At 46.9% G+C, this 24,406-nt stretch overlaps 1 protein-coding gene across 1 annotated transcript in view; it reads left to right on the top strand.

Annotated features, from left to right (window-relative positions):
- The window catches only part of LOC136682407 (AP-1 complex subunit beta-1-like), a 33,221-nt gene that overhangs the window by 4,904 nt on the left and 3,911 nt on the right, over positions 1 to 24,406 (top strand). The window contains exons 2-19 of the mRNA XM_066658876.1: positions 519 to 579; positions 1,246 to 1,351; positions 1,557 to 1,692; positions 2,903 to 3,148; positions 4,074 to 4,264; positions 4,682 to 4,903; positions 5,494 to 5,614; positions 5,941 to 6,036; positions 6,599 to 6,714; positions 7,276 to 7,441; positions 8,114 to 8,212; positions 13,666 to 13,925; positions 15,795 to 15,996; positions 16,637 to 16,657; positions 18,795 to 18,824; positions 19,600 to 19,722; positions 20,064 to 20,209; positions 20,340 to 20,469. Coding sequence (XP_066514973.1) covers positions 519 to 579; positions 1,246 to 1,351; positions 1,557 to 1,692; positions 2,903 to 3,148; positions 4,074 to 4,264; positions 4,682 to 4,903; positions 5,494 to 5,614; positions 5,941 to 6,036; positions 6,599 to 6,714; positions 7,276 to 7,441; positions 8,114 to 8,212; positions 13,666 to 13,925; positions 15,795 to 15,996; positions 16,637 to 16,657; positions 18,795 to 18,824; positions 19,600 to 19,722; positions 20,064 to 20,209; positions 20,340 to 20,469 — 2,472 coding nt within the window. The remainder of the gene's footprint in view (positions 1 to 518; positions 580 to 1,245; positions 1,352 to 1,556; positions 1,693 to 2,902; positions 3,149 to 4,073; positions 4,265 to 4,681; positions 4,904 to 5,493; positions 5,615 to 5,940; positions 6,037 to 6,598; positions 6,715 to 7,275; positions 7,442 to 8,113; positions 8,213 to 13,665; positions 13,926 to 15,794; positions 15,997 to 16,636; positions 16,658 to 18,794; positions 18,825 to 19,599; positions 19,723 to 20,063; positions 20,210 to 20,339; positions 20,470 to 24,406) is intronic.

Raw genomic sequence — 24,406 nt, 5'->3', positions numbered from 1 at the left:
AGGAGCATGACCAGGAGAGTGTGACAGTGACTGTATATCAGTGACCGTGAGAGTGACCGAGAGACTGTGTGAAAGTGACTGTGTGTGAGTGTGAGAGTGACTGTGTGAGTGTTACCCAGTTACGATTATTGCATTGTTCTTTTTCTTCTTTTACTTTAGTGTGTTGAATTTTGGGATTCAGGTTTTTCTTTGGCTTTTTCAAAATTCACAACTTGATGAAAGGGAAAACCTAAGAGCGAGAAGGGGGCGTGTCTCCTGAGCTTGCTGACTAAGGAATAGAGATTTGAGGACCGTGTGTGCGGGGGCTTTTTGGGGGGGGGGCTCAGAGCACCCTGAAGGTGAGGGTCACCAGGAACGGAGCTTCCTTTAATTTCCCTGAACATGCACTTTTGGAGCTTCCTGTCTCTGTTGTTGTCTTTTAAACACCGTCGCTCTCTCGCTGTCTTTTATTCTCAGGCTGTGATTGAAGAAGGCTGTAGATTCTTGATTTGCGTGACGTATTGTTGCCTGTTTTACAGGAAAACAGAGGCTTGGGATCAAAGATGACGGACTCAAAATACTTCACCACGACCAAGAAAGGTGAGTGAAACCTGATGTGTGCTCTTCTTCCCTTCTTTCTTTAGTTCCCTTGTTCTTCAGACGGATAGACATTGTCCAGACCCTTGTAGTTCTGTATTACAGACTGTGATCCATCTGTTGCTCTGCATACTTTATTACCCCCCTCTCCCCCTGTTCCTCAGCGCTCAGGACCCCCACAGAGCAGGTGTGATGTGGTGGTGGATCATTCTCAGCGCTGCAGTGACACTGACGTGGTGGTGGTGTGTTAGTGTGTGTTGTGCTGGTGTAGAGTGGATCAGACACAGCAGTGCTGCTGGAGTTTTTAAACCCTGTGTCCACTCTCTGTCCACTCTGTGAGACACTCCTCCCTCGTTGGTCCACGACAGTCAGAGACAGTAGCTCATCTGTCGCTGCACAGTGTGTGTCGCTTGTCCTCTAGTCCTTCATCAGTGACACAGGACGCTGTCGGCTTGATGTTTTTGGTCGGTGGACTGTTCTCAGTCCAGACACTGAGGGGTTTAAAAAGTCCAGCAGCACTGCTGTGTCTGATCCACTCTACACCAGCACAACACACACTAACAAGCTGAAGTGTGAGAGTGACTGGGTGAATGCTCTAAAGTGAAGAGAGGAAGCACTCTGGTAGTCTCATCTCATTATGTGTGTGTGTGTGTGTGTGTCCGCTCACAGGGGAGATCTTCGAGCTGAAGGCGGAGCTGAACAGTGATAAAAAGGAGAAGAAGAAGGAGGCGGTGAAGAAGGTCATTGCCTCGATGACAGTGGGGAAAGATGTGAGGTGAGTAGCAGGACACACACCTGACACCCCTCACTGTGGTAGAGGAGGAGGAGGTTTGGAGGACGGAGATGGAGGGTATGTGTTATATATTTATAAGTTGCTTGAGTCAGTTTGAGCTCCACTGATTTGTCCGTGATGACTGCACCTTGAATGTGTCGCCTGTAAAATAAGGAGAAACCTCAACCCTGTGCTTGTCTCTGTGTAGCGCCCTCTTCCCTGATGTGGTGAACTGCATGCAGACTGATAATCTGGAGCTGAAGAAACTGGTCTATCTCTATCTGATGAACTACGCCAAGAGCCAGCCAGATATGGCCATAATGGCAGTCAACACCTTCGTCAAGGTGTGTTTGTGTGTGTGTGTGGAATGATCCCCAGTGATTAGTGTCACAGATTAGTAGTGATGTGTTTTTACAAAATATAGTAAAATAAGCGCTGAGTCGATCTGTCACTACAGGCATTTAAAAGAAACAACATCATTTGTGTGTTCGATATGTTGTCACAGAATTAATTGCGATAGACAGGGGGTACCAAGATTTATTAATAAATATAAATAATAAATACTATAAATAAAATGTCCTTTAATCGTTTCAAGTAAAATTTACAAATAAAACAATGATTTTGAAAAGAAATCGCACATTTTACATAAATTCCTTGTAGTTGCAGTTGACTTTACTGCTTTTCCATTAGCAGCGATCTGATTGGCTCTTACTGCTGGAGGGCGGGACTTTATCCGTAAACAGAATCCATGTTCAGAGTTAAGAATTTCAGCCCGTAATCGTTCCTTTATTATTAAAGTCTCTGGTTTTAACTCGCACCGCACCGTCGTCCCGAAAGTGTCCTAAAGAGCTTTGATCTCGTCCCTCGGGCTGTTTTTACTGGCCCCAGGACAGCGGCGTCTGGACCCTGCCCTGTGTGTGTCACTCAGTGGAGTCACAGCGCTCGTCATAATGCACAGATCTGATTGGCTGAGGAGCCTCACGTGTGATATGCAGAAACACATGTGATTGGTCGGTGAGTTTCCTGGAGCGCTGAACCTGCACCGTAACGACTAGAAGAGTCACACCTCTTCAGACACACACACTCTGTTCACAACTAAACAGCTCTTAGTGGTTTATCAGCTACAGGTCCAGGTCCGGATCGGACAGAGTCTGGGTCTGAACCGGGACCGCGCTCCGGTTGTTCCTGACCCCTGAGATGAACCATGTTATGTTATGACAATAAGACCATTTCATGCCACTGATTTGTCCCTCTTTTTAAAGAGCAATGAACATAAAGCGAAGATGTTATCAGGAACATTCACATGTTGGAATTGGAATATGAAACTGTTTAAAAATACTAAATAAATGAAATATGAATTTAAGATAACCACGGTTTATAAACAGTCCACATAACGGCTCCAGAACAGTACCGAATGTTAAAGGCCTAGCGTTAAGCTTGTTTAAGATCAGACCAGTCCAGCGTTATCCAGGTATTAGATGTGTGTTCCAGTATGTGGAATTAGATTAGGGAAGAGTGATGTCTGAATCTGATCTGGTTTCTGCTCTGCGGCAGGACTGTGAGGACCCGAACCCTCTGATCCGAGCTCTGGCGGTGAGGACCATGGGCTGTATCCGTGTGGATAAGATCACAGAGTATCTGTGTGAGCCCCTGAGGAAGTGTCTGAAGGATGAAGACCCCTATGTGAGGAAGACAGCGGCGGTGTGTGTGGCCAAGCTCCACGACATTAACGCCCAGCTGGTGGAGGACCAGGGCTTTCTGGACACTCTGAAGGACCTCATCTCTGACTCCAATCCCATGGTGAGCCACGTTACAGTGCAATGTACAGTGAAGAGTACTCTGTATAGGGGCCATGTTATGGTGCTTTTCCACTTTGTGGTCCCGACTCTACTGGACTCTACTCTCTGATTGGTTCCTGGTGGGTTTTCCACTCCCACAGCACCCCCCCCCCTCCCCCCCCCAAAATGTATCAGTGTCGTCTCTAACCCCGTCTCTAAGGGGAACAGTGGGCTTTGGAAACCACAACAACGGCGGCGGTAACGTTAAGCGGTGTTTACTCATGGTGTATTGGCGTGTTGTTGTTGTTTGGGACTGAACACAGCTCCGTCATCAGTTCAGACAGATCAGTAGAGTTTATTCCTTCCTTGTTGCAGCGTCCAGCTCTCGCTGGATTCTTTCGTCGGCCACCGATCCAAGGAGCGTTTGAACCTCCTCAAAAGACCACGGCGTCATTTTACGAGCTGCTGTCGTGAGTCGGATAAAAACAAACGTGATCTCTGCTGCAGCTGGAGATTTTACAGATGGAGAGTTGGTGCTGGTCGTCTGCGTTGCGTGGCGTAGAGTGACGACTCTCTCTGGACAATCAGCGCTCTGCAAGGTTTACACGCCACGGTTTAGTCCCTACTCGACTCGCTCTGAACCACGAGAGAACAGCCACTAAACAAGAACCCGCCTCCAGAACCAGGACCTGATTCACCTGGTGGAGGAGGAGAGGAGACGAGTAGAGCAGGGACCCTGCAGTGGAAAAGCACCATTGTACTTGCACTATGCAGTGAATAGTGGAGTTTTTTTCTTTTCCTTCTTTCTGACTGATAACAAGGATTTTGAATTTCCCTTGTGTATGAAAGGTGATCTGTAAATACACTTACCCTGTCTTGCCTTGACATGTGTTTCTCCTTGTGTCTCTGTGTGTATCCTTCTTTCTTCTTGATCCTTTGTTTTTAAGGTGGTAGCGAATGCTGTGGCGGCGCTCTCTGAGATTGCAGAGTCACATCCCAACAGTAACCTGCTGGACCTGAACCCTCAGACCATCAACAAGCTGCTGACAGCTCTAAACGAGTGCACGGAGTGGGGGCAGATCTTCATCCTCGACTGTTTGGCCAACTACACGCCCAGAGACGACCGCGAGTCTCAGAGGTCAGAGGTCAAAGCAGAAGCAGAACTCTTCATTCTTAGGGGCCGTGTTGTAGTGCACTATTCTTTAAATAAATCACCAATGGGTTTGGGTTGAGTTCACCTTAATTAACATTATCCAGAACATGCGACTCTAGTTTTCTGGAATGATGTTAGCTGTTGGACCTTTTCTGTGAGGGTCTGATGGTGTTCAGCCTCATAAACCTCAGTAAGGTCAGGGGCTGGTCTTGGTGGTTAGTTCTTGATCACAAACACCACTCCAACTCAACCCAGAGGAACTGGATGGAGCTCCATGCGCAGTTCCTCTGCTCCACAGCCCACTACTTCATACTCTGGCTGACTCTTGGCATTGGGCTTGGTGGCTTTAGGCTCATGCGTGGACTGAGGTCTGAGTGTTCTGCTTTTGTTTTGTCTCCACAGTATCTGTGAGCGTGTGACTCCAAGGCTGTCTCACGCGAACTCCGCCGTGGTTCTGTCGGCCGTGAAAGTGCTGATGAAGTTTATGGAGATGCTGCCGAAGGATCTGGATTATTACGGAACTCTTCTAAAGAAACTGGCCCCTCCTCTGGTCACTCTGCTCTCGGCTGAGCCAGAACTGCAGTATGTGGCTCTGAGGAACATCAACCTCATCGTCCAGAAACGGTGAGGGATTGTAATGTTGTTATTCAGCTTTAGACATTATTTCACAGACTGAAGTGAAATTAGTTTAAATAAACATTGTTTAAATGATGTAGGAACCCTAAGTTATGAAAGGACAGGCTGTGAGCACAAAGTCGAGTGAAGGGTTTTTGGAGCTGTGCAGTTCAGCTGAGCACAGCCCGACAGTGCACACCGACACGTGATGACGATAAAAACCTGTTTCTGAGAGAGAGCAGGTTTCAGCGCCTGCTGCTGGAGGAACAGAGGAGTTCTAAAATAAGTGAAATAAGACGGTTCTACTCTGTTTAGCTTCTCTAACGCACGTTCTACTTCCGTAAAAACACTATTGGAACTCGAGTTTTTAAAGAAAGTGTAGGTGAAAAGCCTTTTTACAGCTTGAAGCCTGCTTTAGGGAACAGCAGAGACACGCATGCCCTGGAGCAGAAATGTAAATATTATTGTGACTTGTTTAGCAGGCGTTGAGGGTTCAGTGTGTGAACACGCTCCCTCTGCAGCAAACACTCAGTCGCCTTCAAATTAAAAGTCCCTCCTCCACGCTGCACTCAGTCGGTCTGTTGTTGCTCTGTGTTTAGGCCTGAGATCCTGAAGCACGAGATGAAGGTGTTTTTTGTGAAATATAACGACCCCATCTACGTCAAACTGGAGAAACTGGACATTATGATCCGCCTGGCCTCCCAGGCCAACATCGCACAGGTAACACACACACACACACACACATGAGACATGAGGAGAACAGCCTTCTGAGAATTTGATCCTTTTCTGACTTTATATTATCCCACTTTTTTCCCCTTCTCTTTCTTTCTCTCTCTCTCTCTCTCTTTCTTTCTCTCTTTCTCTCTCTTTCTCTCTAGCTCTCTCTTCATCCTATTCTCCTCCATTTTTATTGTTGCTTTCTTTCTTGTTTTTAAAAGTCCACGTCTTTGTCCTTTTTCCGTCTCTCTCTCTCTCTTTCTCTCTCTCTCTTGATTTGACAGTGTAGTGTGTGTTTTGATGCATGGCGTTGTGTGTTCCGTGCGCAGGTCCTGGCGGAGCTGAAGGAGTACGCCACTGAGGTGGACGTGGACTTTGTCCGAAAGGCCGTCCGTGCGATCGGACGCTGCGCCATCAAAGTGGAGGTGAGTTTCCATTCAAATCTGCCTGCTTTATTAAAGGATGTGTAAAAACTGAAACCCTGCTGCGCGAGCTACACACACCTCCCCCTCCCCATGCCCCGGTGGGATTGGAAACACAGCATGACCCCCCCCCCCTCCCCGGGTAAAGTGGGCTTGGGTGTGTTTGGGGGCTGTATTGGGGACATGGCTCCACTGCGCGGTGAGAAAACAGCAGCCAGTTTAGACTCAGATGATTTTATTGAGGAACCACTTGGCAGTGGTTGATTATTTAATGCATTAGCCTTGATTCCAGATATTAGTCTGTGATTGATCGACGAGAGTCTGATTGATCGAGTGGAACGCTGCTGTTCTCCAGGAGCTCTTACAAAATCACGTCTTTCTTTGCGGAAAAACCAATTGAAGCTAATGAAATATTGACTCAGCCGCCGCCTGTGTGAAGAAGATGGAGGGAATTCTGACTGCGTGTGTATTTTTATTCTCTCTCTCTCCCCTCGCTCTCTCTCGCTCGCTCTCTCTGTTTCTCTGTCTCTCTCTCTCTCTCTCTCTCTCTCTCTCTCTCTCTCAGCAATCAGCGGAGCGGTGTGTCAGTACTCTACTGGATCTGATTCAGACGAAGGTGAACTACGTTGTGCAGGAGGCCATTGTGGTCATCAAGGACATTTTCCGCAAATACCCAAACAAGTATGTCTGACTCTCTCCTCTCCACACACACACACACACACACACTCTGGAGCGACAGAATGAGTTTATCTCTCCCTGACAGCTGTGCTGAATGTATTCATTACATGAATGTCAAGTGGGCAGTACGCTGGTCTCAGAATCACTGTTCTCCTCACACTAGACAACACACACACACACACCTCGTATCATCTTGTGACAGTATCATAATAGAATTTTTTCTGGCACTTTCTTTGAGTCCTCTTTCTTTTCCTCTCTCACTTCTTCTTTTCATCTCTGTCTCTCTTTCTCTCTCTCCCTCTCTCTGTCTTCACTATATTTTCTGAATATTCTTCCACCTGTTCACTCGTTTCTGCTCTGTTCATCCCCTGAGCGTTAAAGCCTCACAGAGGACAGTGGCCACGTTTCCCCTCAGTCACCACCACAGGCAGCAAGACAGTGAGGATGTTAGTGGAGGACGTCTGGTTCCATTCACCACCACTGTTCACTAATAAAGATGTGTATGTTTCTCTAGAAAGAAGCATTCTAAAAACATACTGTGTGTGTGTGTGCGCGCGCGCGCAGGTATGAGAGTGTGATTGCCACCCTGTGTGAGAATCTGGACTCTCTGGACGAGCCCGAGGCCAGAGCGGCGATGATCTGGATCGTGGGGGAATACGCTGAGAGGATCGACAATGCAGACGAGCTGCTGGAGAGCTTCCTGGAGGGATTCCATGACGAGAGCACACAGGTAACACACACACACACACACAGCAGTAACAGTCTCATCTGGAAGGGCTTTTCTCTAGATATTTGAACTGTGCTGTAGGCATTTGATGGCACTGCAGGCATCCCAAAGGAACGCCATGACTCCGGAGCACACAGTTCCACTGCTCCCCAGGCCGGTGCTGTCCGGCAGATATTGGTTTTCCTTCTTAATTTTGCCCCACACGTTTTTAAAATATCGCACAACCGCATGACTCTCCAGTAGGGGGCGACATAACTGCAAAAAGATTGATCACTCGTGCCTCAGGAAGAACAATATGAGCCTAGCCTTGTCCACAATATGGAGTGTAACACCTGTAACTCCTCTTTATTCATGTGTTCAAACCTGCTCATATTTATTCACCTGTGCTTGTGTTCACCTGTGCTCTCTTGTATTTTTTTTTCAACTATGCTCACCTGTTTGCTTTTGTTCACCTGTATTCATCACCATTTACTTGTGCTCACCTGTGTTTACTTGTGTTCACCTGTATTCACCCTTGTTCACCTGTTTTTACTGGTGCTCACCTGTATTCACCCTTGTTCACCTGTGTTTACTGGTGCTCACCTGTATTCACCCTTGTTCAACTGTGTTTACTGGTGCTCACCTGTATTCACCCTTGTTCACCTGTGTTTACTGGTGCTCACCTGTTCTGTGCAGGTGCAGCTCCAGTTGCTGACTGCAATCGTGAAGTTGTTCCTAAAGAAACCGACAGAGACTCAGGAGCTGGTCCAGCAGGTGCTCAGCCTCGCCACACAGGTGAGAACAGATTAATCCATCAATCATCGATAAAGAACAATAAATGAATCAATTGTAAACTTGGTTGCAGCCGTCGTTGGTACCAGTGAGTGAGAAAGACATGGAGCGGGCGTTGAGAGGTGTGCGTGCAGTGTGTGGGTTTAGTTGCGAGGGACTGATATCTATGAGGTGCACTGTGTTAATTTAATTCTTCATTGTTCTTTGTTTATTTTATTAAAAATATTCAGCTTCTTTTAAAAAAGAAAGATGGCTTAATACAGAAGGAAGCAACAAATGTGATTTACTTAATGACTCACTCGTTTCCATCTCTGCACTCGGAGAGGAGGGGGGGAAATGGAGGGGGATGGAGAGAGAGGGAGACAGAAAAATGTCAGTGGGAGATTGAACTAGAGACAAATGTGAGGGGGAGAGAGGAAGAGTGGGAGTGAAATGAAAGGAAAGAGGAATAAAAGGAGAAAAAGAGAGGAAGAGTTTTGTATTTATTTGCCTCTCACTCTTAACATTTGTTGTCATTTTGGGGAAGCAGTCTGAACTAGATTTTCACTGGAGAATCATCTGCTGTGGTGTGTGTTAAACCACAAGTGTCTGTTAGCGCCAGCTGTGTTTCTAAACAGAGTAGAACCGTCTTATTTCACTTATTTTAGAACTCCTCTGTTCCTCCAGCAGCAGGCGCTGAAACCTGCTCTCTCTCAAAAACGGGTTTTTATCGTCAGCACGTGTCGGTGTGCGCTGTCGGGCTGTGCTCAGCTGAACTGCACAGCGCCGAAAACCCTTCACTCAGATACGAGGCTCACGCAGCTCAACAGCGCCCCCACCCACGGCAGTACCATATACTTTTTAATATTTACAGACGCTATGAAAAATGTGGATACTGCCCATCCCCCTTCTAAAAACAAATGCTGCATGAGTAAATTAAGTTTTGAAGTTTAAATTTCATTAAATGTTTAGAAAAGTACCGTCTTGCTCTGCTCTGTGGCCTCTACCCTGGTGTCCATTGGTGTTTATTAGAAAACACTGACAAATGGCAGAGAATATTGGGTCTGAGCGCGTCTGAGGCTTTCGGTTTCACACCAACAGCTGCATTCATCATCGACCCGACAGTTACACAACAGCCCAGAGAGGCATTTTTTTTTTCCACCGACGGCAGGAAACCTCTAAACTAATACAAACCTTCTGTCACTCTCAACCTCATAAGGCGGCGGTGTCCCAGAGGACAGACTAATTCACCAGATTTCTGTGGTCAGTGTTGGAGGTGGTGAAACTGTAAACATCGACTACAGTCTGACTTTCAGCCCTTTTGTACAGACCTAGCCTCGCTGATGAAAACCCCACTGTAATTAAGCCCCTTTAGCCACGTGAATGCTCTTATTTCTCCGCGCTCGTTGTCTGTTTTGCTGAGTTTAACCTCGTCTTTGCGCTCTCACATAAACACGGGTCCAGCGCTGTGATTGGACAGACTCAGACGAGGGGGCGGGGCCATTCTAAAGTCTCTGCACTTGACGTCAGAAGTGGAGCAGAATCAGAGCGGCTCGTTTTACCCTGTGTTTCTGACTGGGGTCTTGTTTCACAGTGTGTGGGTTGGTGGACTCCAGATACATACTTTAACGTAAGCATCCGATATGCTCCCTGTGTGTGCCTATAAAAATTAATTGTGTAGTAAAGCGGCACGGTGGAGCAGCTGGTGGTGTCTCTGTCACAGCTCCGTGATCCTGGAGGGTGTGGGTTCAGGTCCCGCTCCGGGTGACTGTCTGTGAGGAGTGTGGTGTGTTCTCTCTGTGTCTGCGTGGGTTTCCTCCGTGTGACTGTCTGTGAGGAGTGTGCTGTGTTCTCTCTGTGTCTGCGTGGGTTTCCTCCGGGTGACTGTCTGTGAGGAGTGTGGTGTGTTCTCTCTGTGTCTGCGTGGGTTTCCTCCGGGTGACTGTCTGTGAGGAGTGTGGTGTGTTCTCTCTGTGTCTGCGTGGGTTTCCTCCGGGTGACTGTCTGTGAGGAGTGTGGTGTGTTCTCCCTGTGTCTGTGTGGGTTTCCTCCAGGTGACTGCCTGTGAGGAGTGTGGTGTGTTCTCCCTGTGTCTGTGTGGGTTTCCTCTGGGTGGTCTGGTTTCCTCCCATGCTCCAAAAACACACGTTGTATGAGTGTGTGTTGCCCAGTGTTTCCAGGTAGGCTCCAGACCCTGAACTGGATAAGGGTTACAGATAATGAATGAACATCTTCATAATCTTGACATTTGCAGTGTATTTGTTTTGTAATGAAGCACTGTTTCTTATGAGGTGTCATGTACACTGATGTGTCGGGATGTGGATTGTACTGACGGTGCTGATGCTGAGCGGAGTGTGTTCAGGTGAAGGGCGTTCTGTAATAAACAGAGGCCTGAGTGGACGCCTCAGTGCTGTTATTAACTCTGAGAGTCAGTGCCAGGAGCCCCTCTGAACGCCAGTCTTCTATCAGAGTAAAATCCTGGAGCCTGGTTTATGCCCCTCAGCTGCTGATTTGTTCTTGCCCTGTCTCTGGCTCTAGCTTTTATTGCTGCTGTGTCCAGCGTTATTACCCAGAGGAACAGTAAACTGGAACAGTCCTGAATTATTCAGAGAAAAGTGGCCTGTTGCTTCTCTGTGCTTTTAGGAACATTCATCAAACACTGTAAAGTGGGGCCCCGTCCACACGGACACCTTTTTAATTCAAAACACAGCTTTTTCTCTCTCTGCTTTTGAAAATATCTTCATCCAGACGAAAATGAAAATGACTGCATTCTCATGCCAGTCCAGTAGGGTGCCGTAGTACCTCTTACAGAGAGACCTCAAAACACGAGACACTACGAAACACAAGACACTTGGGTTTAATCCCAAATTCTCCCTCTGTAGTGCACTACACACGTCCTGAAACGACTGAATCTAGATGTTAACAATGCAGTATATATTTCTAACACACAACATTTCTATTTATTCATCTGTGTGAATCTGAACTCTAGTGCTGTCTGTGTGTGTACAGTGTAGTTTATGACTGATGTAGTTCACTGTAGAGGGAGCGAGGAGCTGTGTGTGTACAGTGTAGTTTGTGACTGATGTAGTTCACTGTAGAGGGAGTGAGGAGCTGTGTGTGTACAGTGTAGTTTGTGACTGATGTAGTTCACTGTAGAGGGAGTGAGGAGCTGTGTGTGTACAGTGTAGTTAATGACTGATGTAGTTCACTGTAGAGGGAGTGAGGAGCTGTGTGTGTACAGTGTAGTTTATGACTGATGTAGTTCACTGTAGAGGGAGAGAGGAGCTGTGTGTGTACAGTGTAGTTTGTGACTGATGTAGTTCACTGTAGAGGGAGAGAGGAGCTGTGTATGTACAGTGTAGTTTATGACTGATGTAGTTCACTGTAGAGGGAGGGAGGAGCTGTTTGTGTACAGTGTAGTTTGTGACTGATGTAGTTCACTGTAGAGGGAGCGAGGAGCTGTGTGTGTACAGTGTAGTTTATGACTGATGTAGTTCACTTTACAGGGAGGGAGGAGCTGTGTGTGTACAGTGTAGTTTATGACTGATGTAGTTCGATGTAGAGGGAGAGAGGAGCTGTGTGTGTACAGTGTAGTTTGTGACTGATGTAGTTCGCTGTAGAGGGAGTGAGGAGCTGTGTGTGTACAGTGTAGTTTATGACTGATGTAGTTCGCTGTAGAGGGAGAGAGGAGCTGTGTGTGTACAGTGTAGTTTATGACTGATGTAGTTCGAGGTAGAGGGAGAGAGGGGCTGTGTGTGTACAGTGTAGTTTATGACTGATGTAGTTCAGTGTAGAGGGAGAGAGGAGCTGTGTGTGTACAGTGTAGTTTGTGACTGATGTAGTTCACTGTAGAGGGAGAGAGGAGCTGTGTGTACAGTGTAGTTTATGACTGATGTAGTTCACTGTAGAGGGAGGGAGGAGCTGTGTGTGTACAGTGTAGTTTGTGACTGATGTAGTTCACTGTAGAGGGAGAGAGGAACTGTGTGTGTACAGTGTAGTTTGTGACTGATGTAGTTCACTGTAGAGGGAGAGAGGAGCTGTGTGTGTACAGTGTAGTTTGTGACTGATGTAGTTCACTGTAGAGGGAGAGAGGAGCTGTGTGTGTACAGTGTAGTTTGTGACTGATGTAGTTTACTGTAGAAGGAGGGAGGAGCTGTGTGTGTACAGTGTAGTTTATGACTGATGTAGTTCGCTGTAGAGGGAGCGAGGAGCTGTGTGTGTACAGTGTAGTTTGTGACTGATGTAGTTCACTGTAGAGGGAGAGAGGAGCTGTGTGTGTACAGTGTAGTTTGTGACTGATGTAGTTCACTGTAGAGGGAGAGAGGAGCTGTGTGTGTACAGTGTAGTTTGTGACTGATGTAGTTCGCTGTAGAGGGAGTGAGGAGCTGTTTGTGTACAGTGTAGTTTATGACTGATGTAGTTCGCTGTAGAGGGAGAGAGGAGCTGTGTGTGTACAGTGTAGTTTGTGACTGATGTAGTTCGCTGTAGAGGGAGAGAGGAGCTGTGTGTGTACAGTGTAGTTTGTGACTGATGTAGTTCGCTGTAGAGGGAGAGAGGAACTGTGTGTGTACAGTGTAGTTTATGACTGATGTAGTTCGCTGTAGAGGGAGAGAGGAGCTGTGTGTGTACAGTGTAGTTTGTGACTGATGTAGTTCGCTGTAGAGGGAGTGAGGAGCTGTGTGTGTACAGTGTAGTTTATGACTGATGTAGTTCGCTGTAGAGGGAGTGAGGAGCTGTGTGTGTACAGTGTAGTTTATGACTGATGTAGTTCGCTGTAGAGGGAGAGAGGAGCTCTGTGTGTACAGTGTAGTTTGTGACTGATGTAGTTCGCTGTAGAGGGAGAGAGGAGCTGTGTGTGTACAGTGTAGTTTGTGACTGATGTAGTTCACTGTAGAGGGAGAGAGGAGCTGTGTGTGTACAGTGTAGTTTATGACTGATGTAGTTCGCTGTAGAGGGAGAGAGGAGCTGTGTGTGTACAGTGTAGTTTATGACTGATGTAGTTCGCTGTAGAGGGAGAGAGGAGCTGTGTGTGTACAGTGTAGTTTATGACTGATGTAGTTCGCTGTAGAGGGAGCGAGGGGCTGTGTGTGTACAGTGTAGTTTGACTGATGTAGTTTAGTGTAGAGGGAGAGAGGAGCTGTCTGTGTACAGTGTAGTTCGTGACTGATGTAGTTCACTGTAGAGGGAGAGAGGAGCTGTGTGTGTACAGTGTAGTTTATGACTGATGTAGTTCGCTGTAGAGGGAGCGAGGGGCTGTGTGTGTACAGTGTAGTTTGACTGATGTAGTTTAGTGTAGAGGGAGAGAGGAGCTGTGTGTGTACAGTGTAGTTTGTGACTGATGTAGTTCAGTGTAGAGGGAGAGAGGAGCTGTGTGTGTACAGTGTAGTTTGTGACTGATGTAGTTCACTGTGTAGGTTTGTACCCTGTGTAAATTTACAATAAAACCAGCCTCATCTTTACCTCCCTCCTCTCTCCAGGACTCGGATAACCCTGACCTGCGGGACCGTGGTTATATTTACTGGCGTCTCCTGTCCACTGACCCGGTCGCAGCGAAGGAGGTGGTCCTGGCGGAGAAACCTTTGATCTCAGAGGAGACGGACCTGATTGAGCCCACTCTGCTGGACGAGCTGATCTGCCACATCGGCACTCTCGCCTCGGTCTACCACAAACCGCCCAGCGCCTTCGTGGAGGGCAGCCGCGGGGTCCAGCACAAACGCCTCCCCGCGCGCACCGGATCGTTAGTACCTCACACACACACACACAGAGGACTGAAATCTCACACACATTTATATAAGTGTACAAAAACAGTGTCTCATAGGGCTATCACAGTAACTGTAAGATGGTAATACAGCGCTGGTGACCACTCAGGGCGCTTCTGGGTGTAAACTTACACTTAAAAACTCACTAGCGGAATCCCCTCTGGAACTAGGTAGCTGTTAAGACGTATTTGCAGAGAGCACGGGTGGCCAGAGAGGTCAGTGAGATGACTGAGGGACTCGCCTTTATATTGCCATAGAATACAATAAAGGATACTAGACAAACAACAAGACACTCCCCCCACAATAAACCCTCAACATCCACAGAGTAATCAGCACAGTCTTTGGTTAAGGCTAACGCTTTAGGAGCCCCACCAGTTTAATGGTGGTCCATGAGCAGTACACAGAGTATGTGAGGAATAGAGGAGTCTAGTGAAGGAATCAATTCAGCAAACACCCGACACACTTCAGTTCTCACAGTAATAAATACTCCTTACTGAGCTCGAAACACTAGGTTTTTCAAAAAGGAGATCTGCCAGCAGAGAAAGCCACTCTCTCCTATTCCCTACCTGGCTTCCTCTATTCAAACTCCAGCCCAGTGGAACCCTCTCTACCACCCCTAGTGGACAGGAGGAAAAATTAAAACAAAATATGGCACCAGGTGGTCCAGTCCTGCTGTAATAACTGCACAGCCTTTGCCACTGCGACGTAAACGTGTTCCTCTTGTTTTACCTTTTACAGCATGTGTAATGAATGTTAAATTAGAGTGTAACTTTTCCCAGCTGTTGGTGTCTGAACTGCAGCTGTTCGTTTATAAAATGGCGTTAAACTCAGTCACAAAACCAAGTGCAGTTTCAGAGCATTTCAGCTTTCAACCAAATGAAAAGGGAGAGGCAGTCAATTCAGACGAAGCTGTGCCAGAAAAGTCACTGTGAAATGGGGAAGTCTATCTTCCTGTCGTCTATCTCTCGAAGCTCAACTGCCTCCAGCAGCTCAGAGTCATGGAGCAGCCTCAGGAGGAACAGTTCTGGACGGTTCCAGGGCACAGTGAGGAGTGTAGCACTAGAATCAGTCGTCAGTTAGTTAGTTATGAAGTTAGCGCTCTCCTGAATTTAGAGTCAGTTCCACCTTAAGTAATGTAACTGTAACAGCAAAAATAAGTCAGTGTTACCCCCCTATGGAGCAGGAATAGAGCAACATCCTCATCTCGGTTGGTGCTTTTCAGCGTTTGGAGTCTCTCCGTTGTCTAAAAATCTCCAGATGGCATTTCTCTGCCGTGAGCAGAGAGAGAGAAAGCCTAGCACCGGACCCAGACACTTTGTTTTTTTACCCATTTACAGACACTGGGGCTTCGTAAACACATTAGAGCGGTTTCCAGAGCAGCACATGGAGAGGAGACACACTCAGAGCTTTATACACAGGGCTTTTTAATTAAAATGGTGAAAGTCACCTTTAAGTGGACTGGGAAATTAGAAAAAATAACTGTAACTTTAACAAGTTGCTTCTTTTTAATATCTCTGTCTCTCTGTCTCATTTTTCTCAACCCCTCTCTCTCTCTCTCTATCTCTCTAACCATCTCTCTCTATCTATCTATCTCTCTGTCTCTCTCTATCCATCTCTCTATCTCTCTATCCATCTCTCTATCTCTCTATCCATCTCTCTATCTCTATCACTCTCTCTCTCTCTCTCTCTCTCTCTCTCTCTCTCTCTCTCTCTCTCTATCCATCTCTCTCTCTCTCTGTCTCTTATTTCTCAAACCCCCCCTCTCTCTATCACTCTCTCTCTATCCATCTCTCTGTCTCTTATTTCTCAACCCCCCCCCCCTCTCTGTCTCTCTCTCTCTCTCTCAGTGGTGAGAGTGCTGAGAGTCCAGATGTCGGTCAGTCAGTGAGTGTCTCTGAGGCTCCGCCCGCTGTGATTCCATCTCAGGGAGATCTGCTCGGTGATTTGCTGAACCTGGACTTGGCTCCTCCCACCACCAACGTTCCAGTCGTGCCCAGCTCCATGCAGATGGGGGCCATGGACCTGCTGGGCGGGGGGCTGGACAGTCTGGTGGGTCTACAAGCTCTGTTTCTTAATAATAACATGGATGTTAAATGAATACCTGTGCTGGTGCGTCTCGATCTTAGTGGTACGAAGAAAGCATCCGTAGCATCCTTATTTATGGTGCTTTTCCACTGCATGGGCTCGGCACTTTTCCCTGACGTGTAGTGTCCATGCAGTGAATAAGTGCCATTAGACTGAGTAGAGACCTGGGTTGGGCTTTCACTGTTTTAAGATCGTATCTGGAGGATAGAAATTACTTTATTGCCATCAGTAGCTATGAATAAAAAATTGAATATATCTCTGACCTGTGTTGTCCCACAAGGATCTGTATTTGGGCCTGTAAAGTTAAATCATTGTAGTAACAAAATCTGCCTGGTACCACCTCAAGAACACGTCAAAGTTTAAATGATACACATCACGACCAGACTTAGACAAACTGAGATGCCTTTCTGACCACTGTTTAAAACTGATCCTAGATCAGAACTCCAGAATGTTTATTGTTTGTCTGTCAGAGCTCTCACGCGTTTCTGTTTAATGAATGTGAACTTGTTTCCACTTTTCCTCTTTGACTCGGATCCTGTCCTTTTTCTGTTTGACTCTTGTCTGTTTGTGTTTCTCTGTTTCTTCTCTCCGCTCCGCTCTGCAGATGGGGGATGATTCAGAGACGGTAATTGACTGCAGTGAATAGACCACTGACACCAGCTCTTCCTCTTCATGCATTTCATTAAACTCACAGATGCCAGGCTCAGCTTTACTTTAGAGTCTTTTTCGAGACCGTTACACACTTGAGGACGACTTTATTTTAGCGAAAGACACTGAATGTAAACCTAGACTTCTGTACAATCAACAGAAGACTGAAAGTATTTAAAGAACCTTAAAGTGTTCAGTGCATGTTCACATCACTGTGTGAATCTGGAGTCCACCAACCCACACACTGTGAAACAAGACCTCAGTCAGTTTACTGTGCGCTGCCTGAGTCAGAAAAGGCAGGATAAAACGAGTCGCTCTGATTCTGCTCCGTCAAACGCAGAGACATTTCAGGCCGCTTTCAGCACCTGTTCCTTTAAATGATAATGAGCCGCTCGCTGTTCACCCCGACCCCGAGCGCACAGCAGTGAGGAGCGAGGAGCAGAAGCTCTGGTTTTTAGCCGTTTTCACTCTGTTCTCTTTCTTCTCCGTTTTTACTCAGTGCTCTTATTTCTCCGCGCTCGTTGTGTCTGTTTTGCTGAGTTTAACCTCGTCGTTGCGCTCTCACATAAACACGGGTCCAGCGCTGTGATTGGACAGACTCGGGCGAGGGGGCGGGGCCATTCTAAAGTCTCTGCACTTGACGTCAGAAGCGGAGCAGAATCAGAGCGACTCGTTTTATCCCGTGTTTCTGACTCAGGCAGCGCACAGAACACTGACTGGGGTCTTGTTTCACAGTGTGTGGGTTGGTGGGCTTTAAATGTGAATTTACAAAATACAGCACTTCTAAGGACACATAAGTACTTTATCAGGAGTGCACTGGTGTAATAATATTATGTACGTACTTCAGGCTCAGTGCTTCTCATCCTGTCAGTAACATCATCATCAGAGTTAGCGACTAAAGCTTATCACACACCATCTTTCTCTTTGATCCTCTCTCTCTCTCTCTCCATTGCTTTACTCGTTTGTCTGCGCTCCGTCAGTCTGGCTCTCACTACAGGACGGAGGTGCAGTCTCCTCAGCCGCATGACTATAGCGAGAGAGAGGTCTGTACAGACTTCTCCATGGCTTTAAGCTCATTTAGACGCAGACTCTCACTGTAGTCCCTGCCCTTCACCTTTAGAATGCATTGCAGGTGGAAAGACTGATCCCAGATCAGTGTACGTGGGCTGTTAGCATTGCTTATAAACACACTACCTTTCCTCTGAGCAGGATTTATAGGTCCATGTGTGACATTTGTCTGGTGAAAATGACCCACTTCAGCTCCATTCACCACTTATTTCTATAATTACAGGCTGTAGTCCATCTGTTGCTCTGCATACTTTGTTACCCCCCCCCCCTCTCCCCCTGTTCCTCAGCGCTCAGGACCCCCACAGAGCAGGTGTGATGTGGTGGTGGATCATTCTCAGCGCTGCAGTGACACTGACGTGGTGGTGGTGTGTTAGTGTGTGTTGTGCTGGTGTAGAGTGGATCAGGCACAGCAGTGCTGCTGGAGTTTTCAAACCCTGTGTCCACCCTCTGTCCACTCTGTGAGACACTCCTCCCTCGTTGGTCCACCTTGTAGATGTAGAGTCAGAGACAGTAGCTCATCTGTCGCTGCACAGTGTGTGTCGCTCGTCCTCTAGTCCTTCATCAGTGACACAGGACGCTGTCGGCTGGATGTTTCCGGTCAGTGGACTGTTCTCGGTCCAGACACTGAGGGGTTTAAAAACTCCAGCAGCACTGCTGTGTCTGATCCACTCTACACCAGCACAACACACACTAACACCACCACCACGTCAGTGTCACTGCAGCGCTGAGAATGATCATCCACCACATCTCACCTGCTCTGTGGGGGTCCTGAGCGCTGAGGAACAGGGGGGAACTGTGGAGCTGTGGAACTTAGAAATCCTGCTTTGTTGAACGGCATGTTTGGGTTTGGTTGAATAAACCCGGAGGCTGTAGTGACAGTTCCCTAACACCGTGTAATCCCCACCCTCACTCTGTCAATAAAATGCTTTAACAGGCGTCTCACCTTCCAGGCACACTGTCCTCACTCCTCCTTCACTCCTCCATTCGCTGTCCCTCCATCATCTGCTCAGATCACTGTCTAACTCTTGCTCTCTGTTCTCCTGCAGCTTGGTGGCGATCTCGGAGGGAGTCCTGCGGTGAGTTCAGTTTTTCTTCTTTAGAGTGAAATTTCTGCTCAAAAACAACACCATAGTTCTGTAATGACACAACATGGCTTTACATGGAATATTTAAAGGGGATGTACTACAACAATCTCCCTTGTTCAGAGCATGATCACATTTTAAAGTGTGAATCTGGAGTCCACCAACCCACACACTGTGAAACAAGACCCCAGTCAGTTTTCTGTGCGCTGCCTGAGTCAGAAACACGGGATAAAACGAGTCGTTCTGATTCTGCTCCGCTTCTGACGTTAAGTGCAGAGACTTTAGAATGGCCCCGCCCCCTCGTCTGAGTCTGTCCAATCACAGCGCTGGACCCGTGTTTATGTGAGAGCGCAAAGACGAGGTTAAACTCAGCAAAACAGACACAACGAGCGCGGAGAAATAAGAGCACTGAGTAAAAACGGAGAAGAAAGAGAACAGAGTGAAAACGGCTAAAAACCAGAGCTTCTGCTCCTCGCTCCTCACTGCTGTGCGCTCGGGGTCGGGGTGAACAGCGAGCGGCTCATTATCATTTAAAGGAACAGGTGCTGAAAACAGTTCTTTGGGGTTTTAATGACGTCTAAGGATTGAGTTCCTCTTTGAAAAATTGGGAGGGGATGTTTGTTTAACGGTCGCTCACACACACACACACACACACACTGACTGATCCAGGGTCCTCTGCCTGAAGGCTGAGGGGTGGTTGTATTTGTAGAATGTGAATGCAGCAACTCCTGTGTGTGATCTGATTGGTTGATCTGACTGTCCTCCACAGATGGGCGTGGCTGTAGGGGGCGCTCCGGTGACGATGCCTGCTGTGGGCGGGGGTCTCGGGGACCTGTTTGATCTCGGAGGGGGCGTGGGCATGACCTCAGGATCCTACAGCCCTCCCAAAACTGTGAGTTCTGCCCGAATGCAGCAGGCACCTGTTCATGAGCAGTGGTTCAGTTAGAGCTCGGGGTGGTGGGGGGTGCTGTTGTCCCCTCCCCTAATTTGCCCCTTAGTCATGACACGATTACACTGCTATGCAAAAGTTTGGGTACAGCGACAGGTCCTTAATTGTGTCCGTTTGTTTCTCTGCGTGTGTCTCTGTTTTCTCTCTCTCTGTCTCTGTTTTCTCTCTGTCTGTCTCTGTTTCTGTCTCTCTCTCTCTTTCTCTCTGTCTCTCTTTCTCTGTCTCTCTTTCTCTGTCTCTCTCTCTCTTTCTCTCTCTCTCTCGCTCTCTCTCTGTGAGATCAGGTTTGGCTGCCAGCGATGAAAGCTAAAGGCCTGGAGATCTCAGGGACGTTTGTGAGACGCGGTGGAGTCATTAACGTGGACCTGTCCCTCACAAACAAAGCCATGAGCGTGATGACTGACTTCGCCATTCAGTTCAACAAGAACAGGTGAGACGTCCCCCACCTGAGGACACTGCAGTCCTCTCTCTCATTCCTCTCTCTGTCTCTCTTCCCTTCCTCTTTTTTTTTACACTATTCTCAAATCTGTCTCTTTGTTTGCTTCTCTCTCTCTCTCTAGTTTTGGCCTGTCTCCTGCTGGTCCTCTGCAGGTTCTGACTCCTCTGAGCCCCAATCAGACGGTGGAGGTGAGTTTGCCGCTGGGCACCACTGGTCCGGTCATGAAGATGGAGCCCCTCAATAACCTGCAGGTGAGCGGCTCTTTAAAGTGTATCATGTAACTGCTCTTTAACGCGCTGCTCATTGGTTGATCGTGAGTTTGACGATTGGTGATGTCACAGCCATCTGTAAGTAGGAGTCCAGTTTTCCACCGCATGCCCCTACTCTACTGTACAAGGCTATTGTGTGCTGTTCCATCAGGTAAATCTGTTCCTTTAAATGATAATGAGCCGCTCTCTGTTCACCCCAACCCCGAGTGCACAGCAGTGAGGAGCGAGGAGCAGAAGCTCTGGTTTTTAGCCGTTTTCACTCTGTTCTCTTTCTTCTCTGTTTTTACTCAGTGCTCTTTTTTCTCCGCGCTTGTTGTGTCTGTTTCGCTGAGTTTAACCTCGTCTTTGTGCTCTCACATAAACGCGGGTCCAGCGCTGTGATTGGACAGACTCAGACGAGGGGGCGGGGCCATTCTAAAGTCTCTGCACTTGATGTCAGAAGCGGAGCAGAATCAGAGCAACTCGTTTTATCCAGTGTTTCAGACTCAGGCAGCGCACAGAGATCATGCTCTGAACAAAGTAGTTATATCTTTTCTGTTAGTCTCTGCTGAGACCAAAGACCAAGGTCCTCCCAGAAGAGTCTGGAGGTCCAGTTCATCAGGACCGAACTCAGTCCCGTGTGTTGTTTGTGGAAGTGTATGTAGGTGAACACAGATGTTGATTCTGAGCCTGAATTTTGAGCAGTGTGTTCTAATAATAATAATAATAAATGGAATTTTTAAAGCGCTTTTCAGTAACCCAAAGACGCTGTTACAATCAGATGAACACATAAACACAATCACATCCATAACACTACATAAGATACAATGATACAAAACAGGAACAAGGGTAAAAACAAACAAGGGCTAATCAGAAACAGAGGGATTAAATGCAGCCGCAGACAGGTGTGTTTTAAGTTTGGATTTAAATAGTGATAGAGATGTTGACTGTTGAATTTCTGGAGGAAGGGAGTTCCAGAGGCGGGGGGCATGCCTGGAGAAGGCTTGATCTCCAAGACTACGCAGCTTAGAAGGGGGGATGGTGAGTAAACCAGCTGAGGAAGATCTGAGAATGCGATTAGGTGTGTATGGTTGAAGAAGGTCCGATAAGTAAGAGGGAGCTTGGTTATTGAGAGCTTTGTAGGTGAGAAGGAGGATTTTGAACTGAATACGATATTTAACAGGAAGCCAGTGGAGGTTGTGGAGAACTGGGGTGATGTGGTGGTGGGACCGGGTGTGGGTGAGGAGACGGGCAGCAGAGTTCTGGACCATTTGGAGTTTATGTAGTAGTGAGTAGCTAATGCCAGAAAGAAGAGAGTTACAATAGTCAAGACGGCTGGAGATGAATGCATGGATGAGGTGTTCAGGTGCAGACTGGGAAAGAGAAGGATGGATTTTAGCAATGTTGCGAAGGTGGAAGAATGAGGTTTTTATGACGGAACTAACATGGGAATGAAACGTGAGCGTAGAGTCAAGGGTGACACCAAGATTTCCGACCACAGTGGAGGGGGACAGGGTGACATCATCAATTGAGAGTGTGAGGGAGCCAGTTTTATTTAGGGTAGATTTGGAGCCAATGAGGATTAGGTCAGTTTTATTACTATTAAGCATCAGTGAATTTTGTGTCATCCAGTGCCTGATTTTTGAGAGACATAGTTCCAATTTGGAGAGTGGTGGGTTATTGAAAGAATTGGTCCGGAGGTAAATCTGTGTGTCATCAGCGTAACAGTGAAAATCAAGATTGAAATGACGGATAATATGGCCGAGGGGAAGACAATAAACATTAATGGGCCAAGGACAGAGCCTTGTGGGACCCCTTTTGAGATGGATGAAATGGTTGAACTATGTCCAGAAAGTGTGACAAATTGTTTTCGATCTGTTAGGTAAGATCTAAACCAGTCAAGGGCAGAACCAGTGACACCCAGCTCACGCAGTCTTGAGAGGAGAATGGCATGATTTACTGTGTCAAAGGCAGAACTTAAGTCAAGGAGGACCAGAATACTTAGAGCTCCCGTATCTGCAGCCACCAGCAGATCATTGATAACTTTGACCAAGGCAGTTTCGGTACTATGGTGAGGGCGAAAACCAGACTGAAATGAGTCGAGAAGGTTATTGGATTCTAGATATGTTGTCAGCTGGGTGGCTACGACACGCTCAAGGATTTTAGAAAAAAATGGAAGATTTTAAATCGGACGGAAATTATTTAGATTTGCTGGGTCAAGACCAGGTTTTGTAAGGATAGGTGTAACTGCAGCTAATTTGTAAACTGAGGGGACATAGCCAGAAAACAGTGAATGGTTAATAATAGAGGTTAGATGAGGGACCAAAGCAGTCATGCAGGCTTTCGTTAGTGAGGTAGGGAGGGGATCAAGAGAGCAGGTGGTACTTTTAGAATGGGTAATGATATCACTGATAAGAGAAGGAGTAACCGGGCTGAAATCAGAAAAACAGGGCGTGGATATAGAACAGACTGAGGGCTGTGGAGACAGTGAGGAAGGAAAGGTGGATTTAGATGAGATAATCGTAAGAGAGTTATTAATATTGGAAATTTTATCCTCAAAGAAGTGTAAGAAGGAGTTACATAGTTCAGAGGAGGGTGTCATGTTGCTGCCAGGGGCTTTGAAAAGTTTAGAGATTGTTGTAAAGAGATTACGGGGGTTAGCATTAGGCCTATTAATAAGACCTGAGAGATACCTAGACTTGGTGGTGTGTAAGGAATCTCTGTATTTGCGCATGTGTTGCAGATAAGCATCAGCATGCACCGTTAATTTGTTTTTTTTTGTACAGCCTTTCAAGCTGACGTCCAGCTTGTTTCATAGCGCGCAGCTCAGTGGTGAACCAGGGAGCAGAAGTGGTGAGAGAGACCAATTTGGTTTTTGTAGGAGCAGAAGCATTGAGGGACGCGGAAAGAGCAGAGTTAAGCATTGTGGCATGTACCTCAGGAGAGGATGGAGCAGTGAGAACAGGAAAGCTCATGTTGATGGACTGAGCGAAGGAACAGGGATCAACAGATTTAATATTACGGAAAGAGATAAGTCTTTTAACAGATTGGTGAGCTACATTCATAGGGACAGAGAATAGAAGGAGCTTATGGTCAGAGAGTGGAAACAGGAGAGGATGAAGGTTGTGAACCAGGACAGAAGAAGACAGACTAGGTCAAGTGTGTGACCTTTGTCATGAGTAGGAAAATCTACATGTTGAGTGAAGGAAAAGCAGTCAAGGAGAGCTAAAAAAAAATCAGTCACAAACTTGTTGTCAGGAGTGTTAACATGTATATTGAAGTCACCAAGTAGCAACAGTCGAGAGGAAGAAGAGTTAGCGAGAGTGAGTAGCTCAGATAGTTCAGAGAAAAAGGATGAATTAGATTTGGGGGGCCATAGATGAGGAGTACAGTAATAGAGCCAGGTGTTTTGACTGCAAGATACTCAAAAGATGATGGTGATGAGAAAACAAGTTCAGTAATTTTGAGATTGTTTTTAAAGATCACTGCCAGACCGCCCCCACGGCCTGAGGAACGTGGTTTTTGCACATAATTAAAGTTGGGTGGGGTTGCTTGGTTGAGAGAATAGTAATCACCTGGTTGTTGCCATGTTTCTGTTAGGAAAAGGAGATCAAGTGAATTGTCCAATATTAATTCTTGCAACAGATAAGATTTGTTAGTGAGCGAGCGGACATTAAGGAGGGCAAACGAGGAACTAGGGGGAACAGAGGTAAGAGGGCGTAAATTAGACAGATTAGAAAAACGTTTTGTAGAATGAGAAGGTGAGCGAGACAGTGTCCAGAAAGAGCAAATGTTACTACCATTGGTATAGTGTACAGATTTATTGCGATTTATTGCCTTGAGCCACGGTGAAGATAGCGTCGCCGGTTGAGTATACCAGCTCTGCAGGCAGGAACAGCAGAATGTTTGGAAAGACAGTGAGAATACCTATATTTACGTA

This window comes from Hoplias malabaricus, unplaced genomic scaffold, assembly GCF_029633855.1.
Source record: "Hoplias malabaricus isolate fHopMal1 unplaced genomic scaffold, fHopMal1.hap1 scaffold_211, whole genome shotgun sequence".
Classification (NCBI taxonomy): domain Eukaryota; kingdom Metazoa; phylum Chordata; class Actinopteri; order Characiformes; family Erythrinidae; genus Hoplias; species Hoplias malabaricus.
This window is presented reverse-complemented; position numbering and strand designations above follow the sequence as displayed.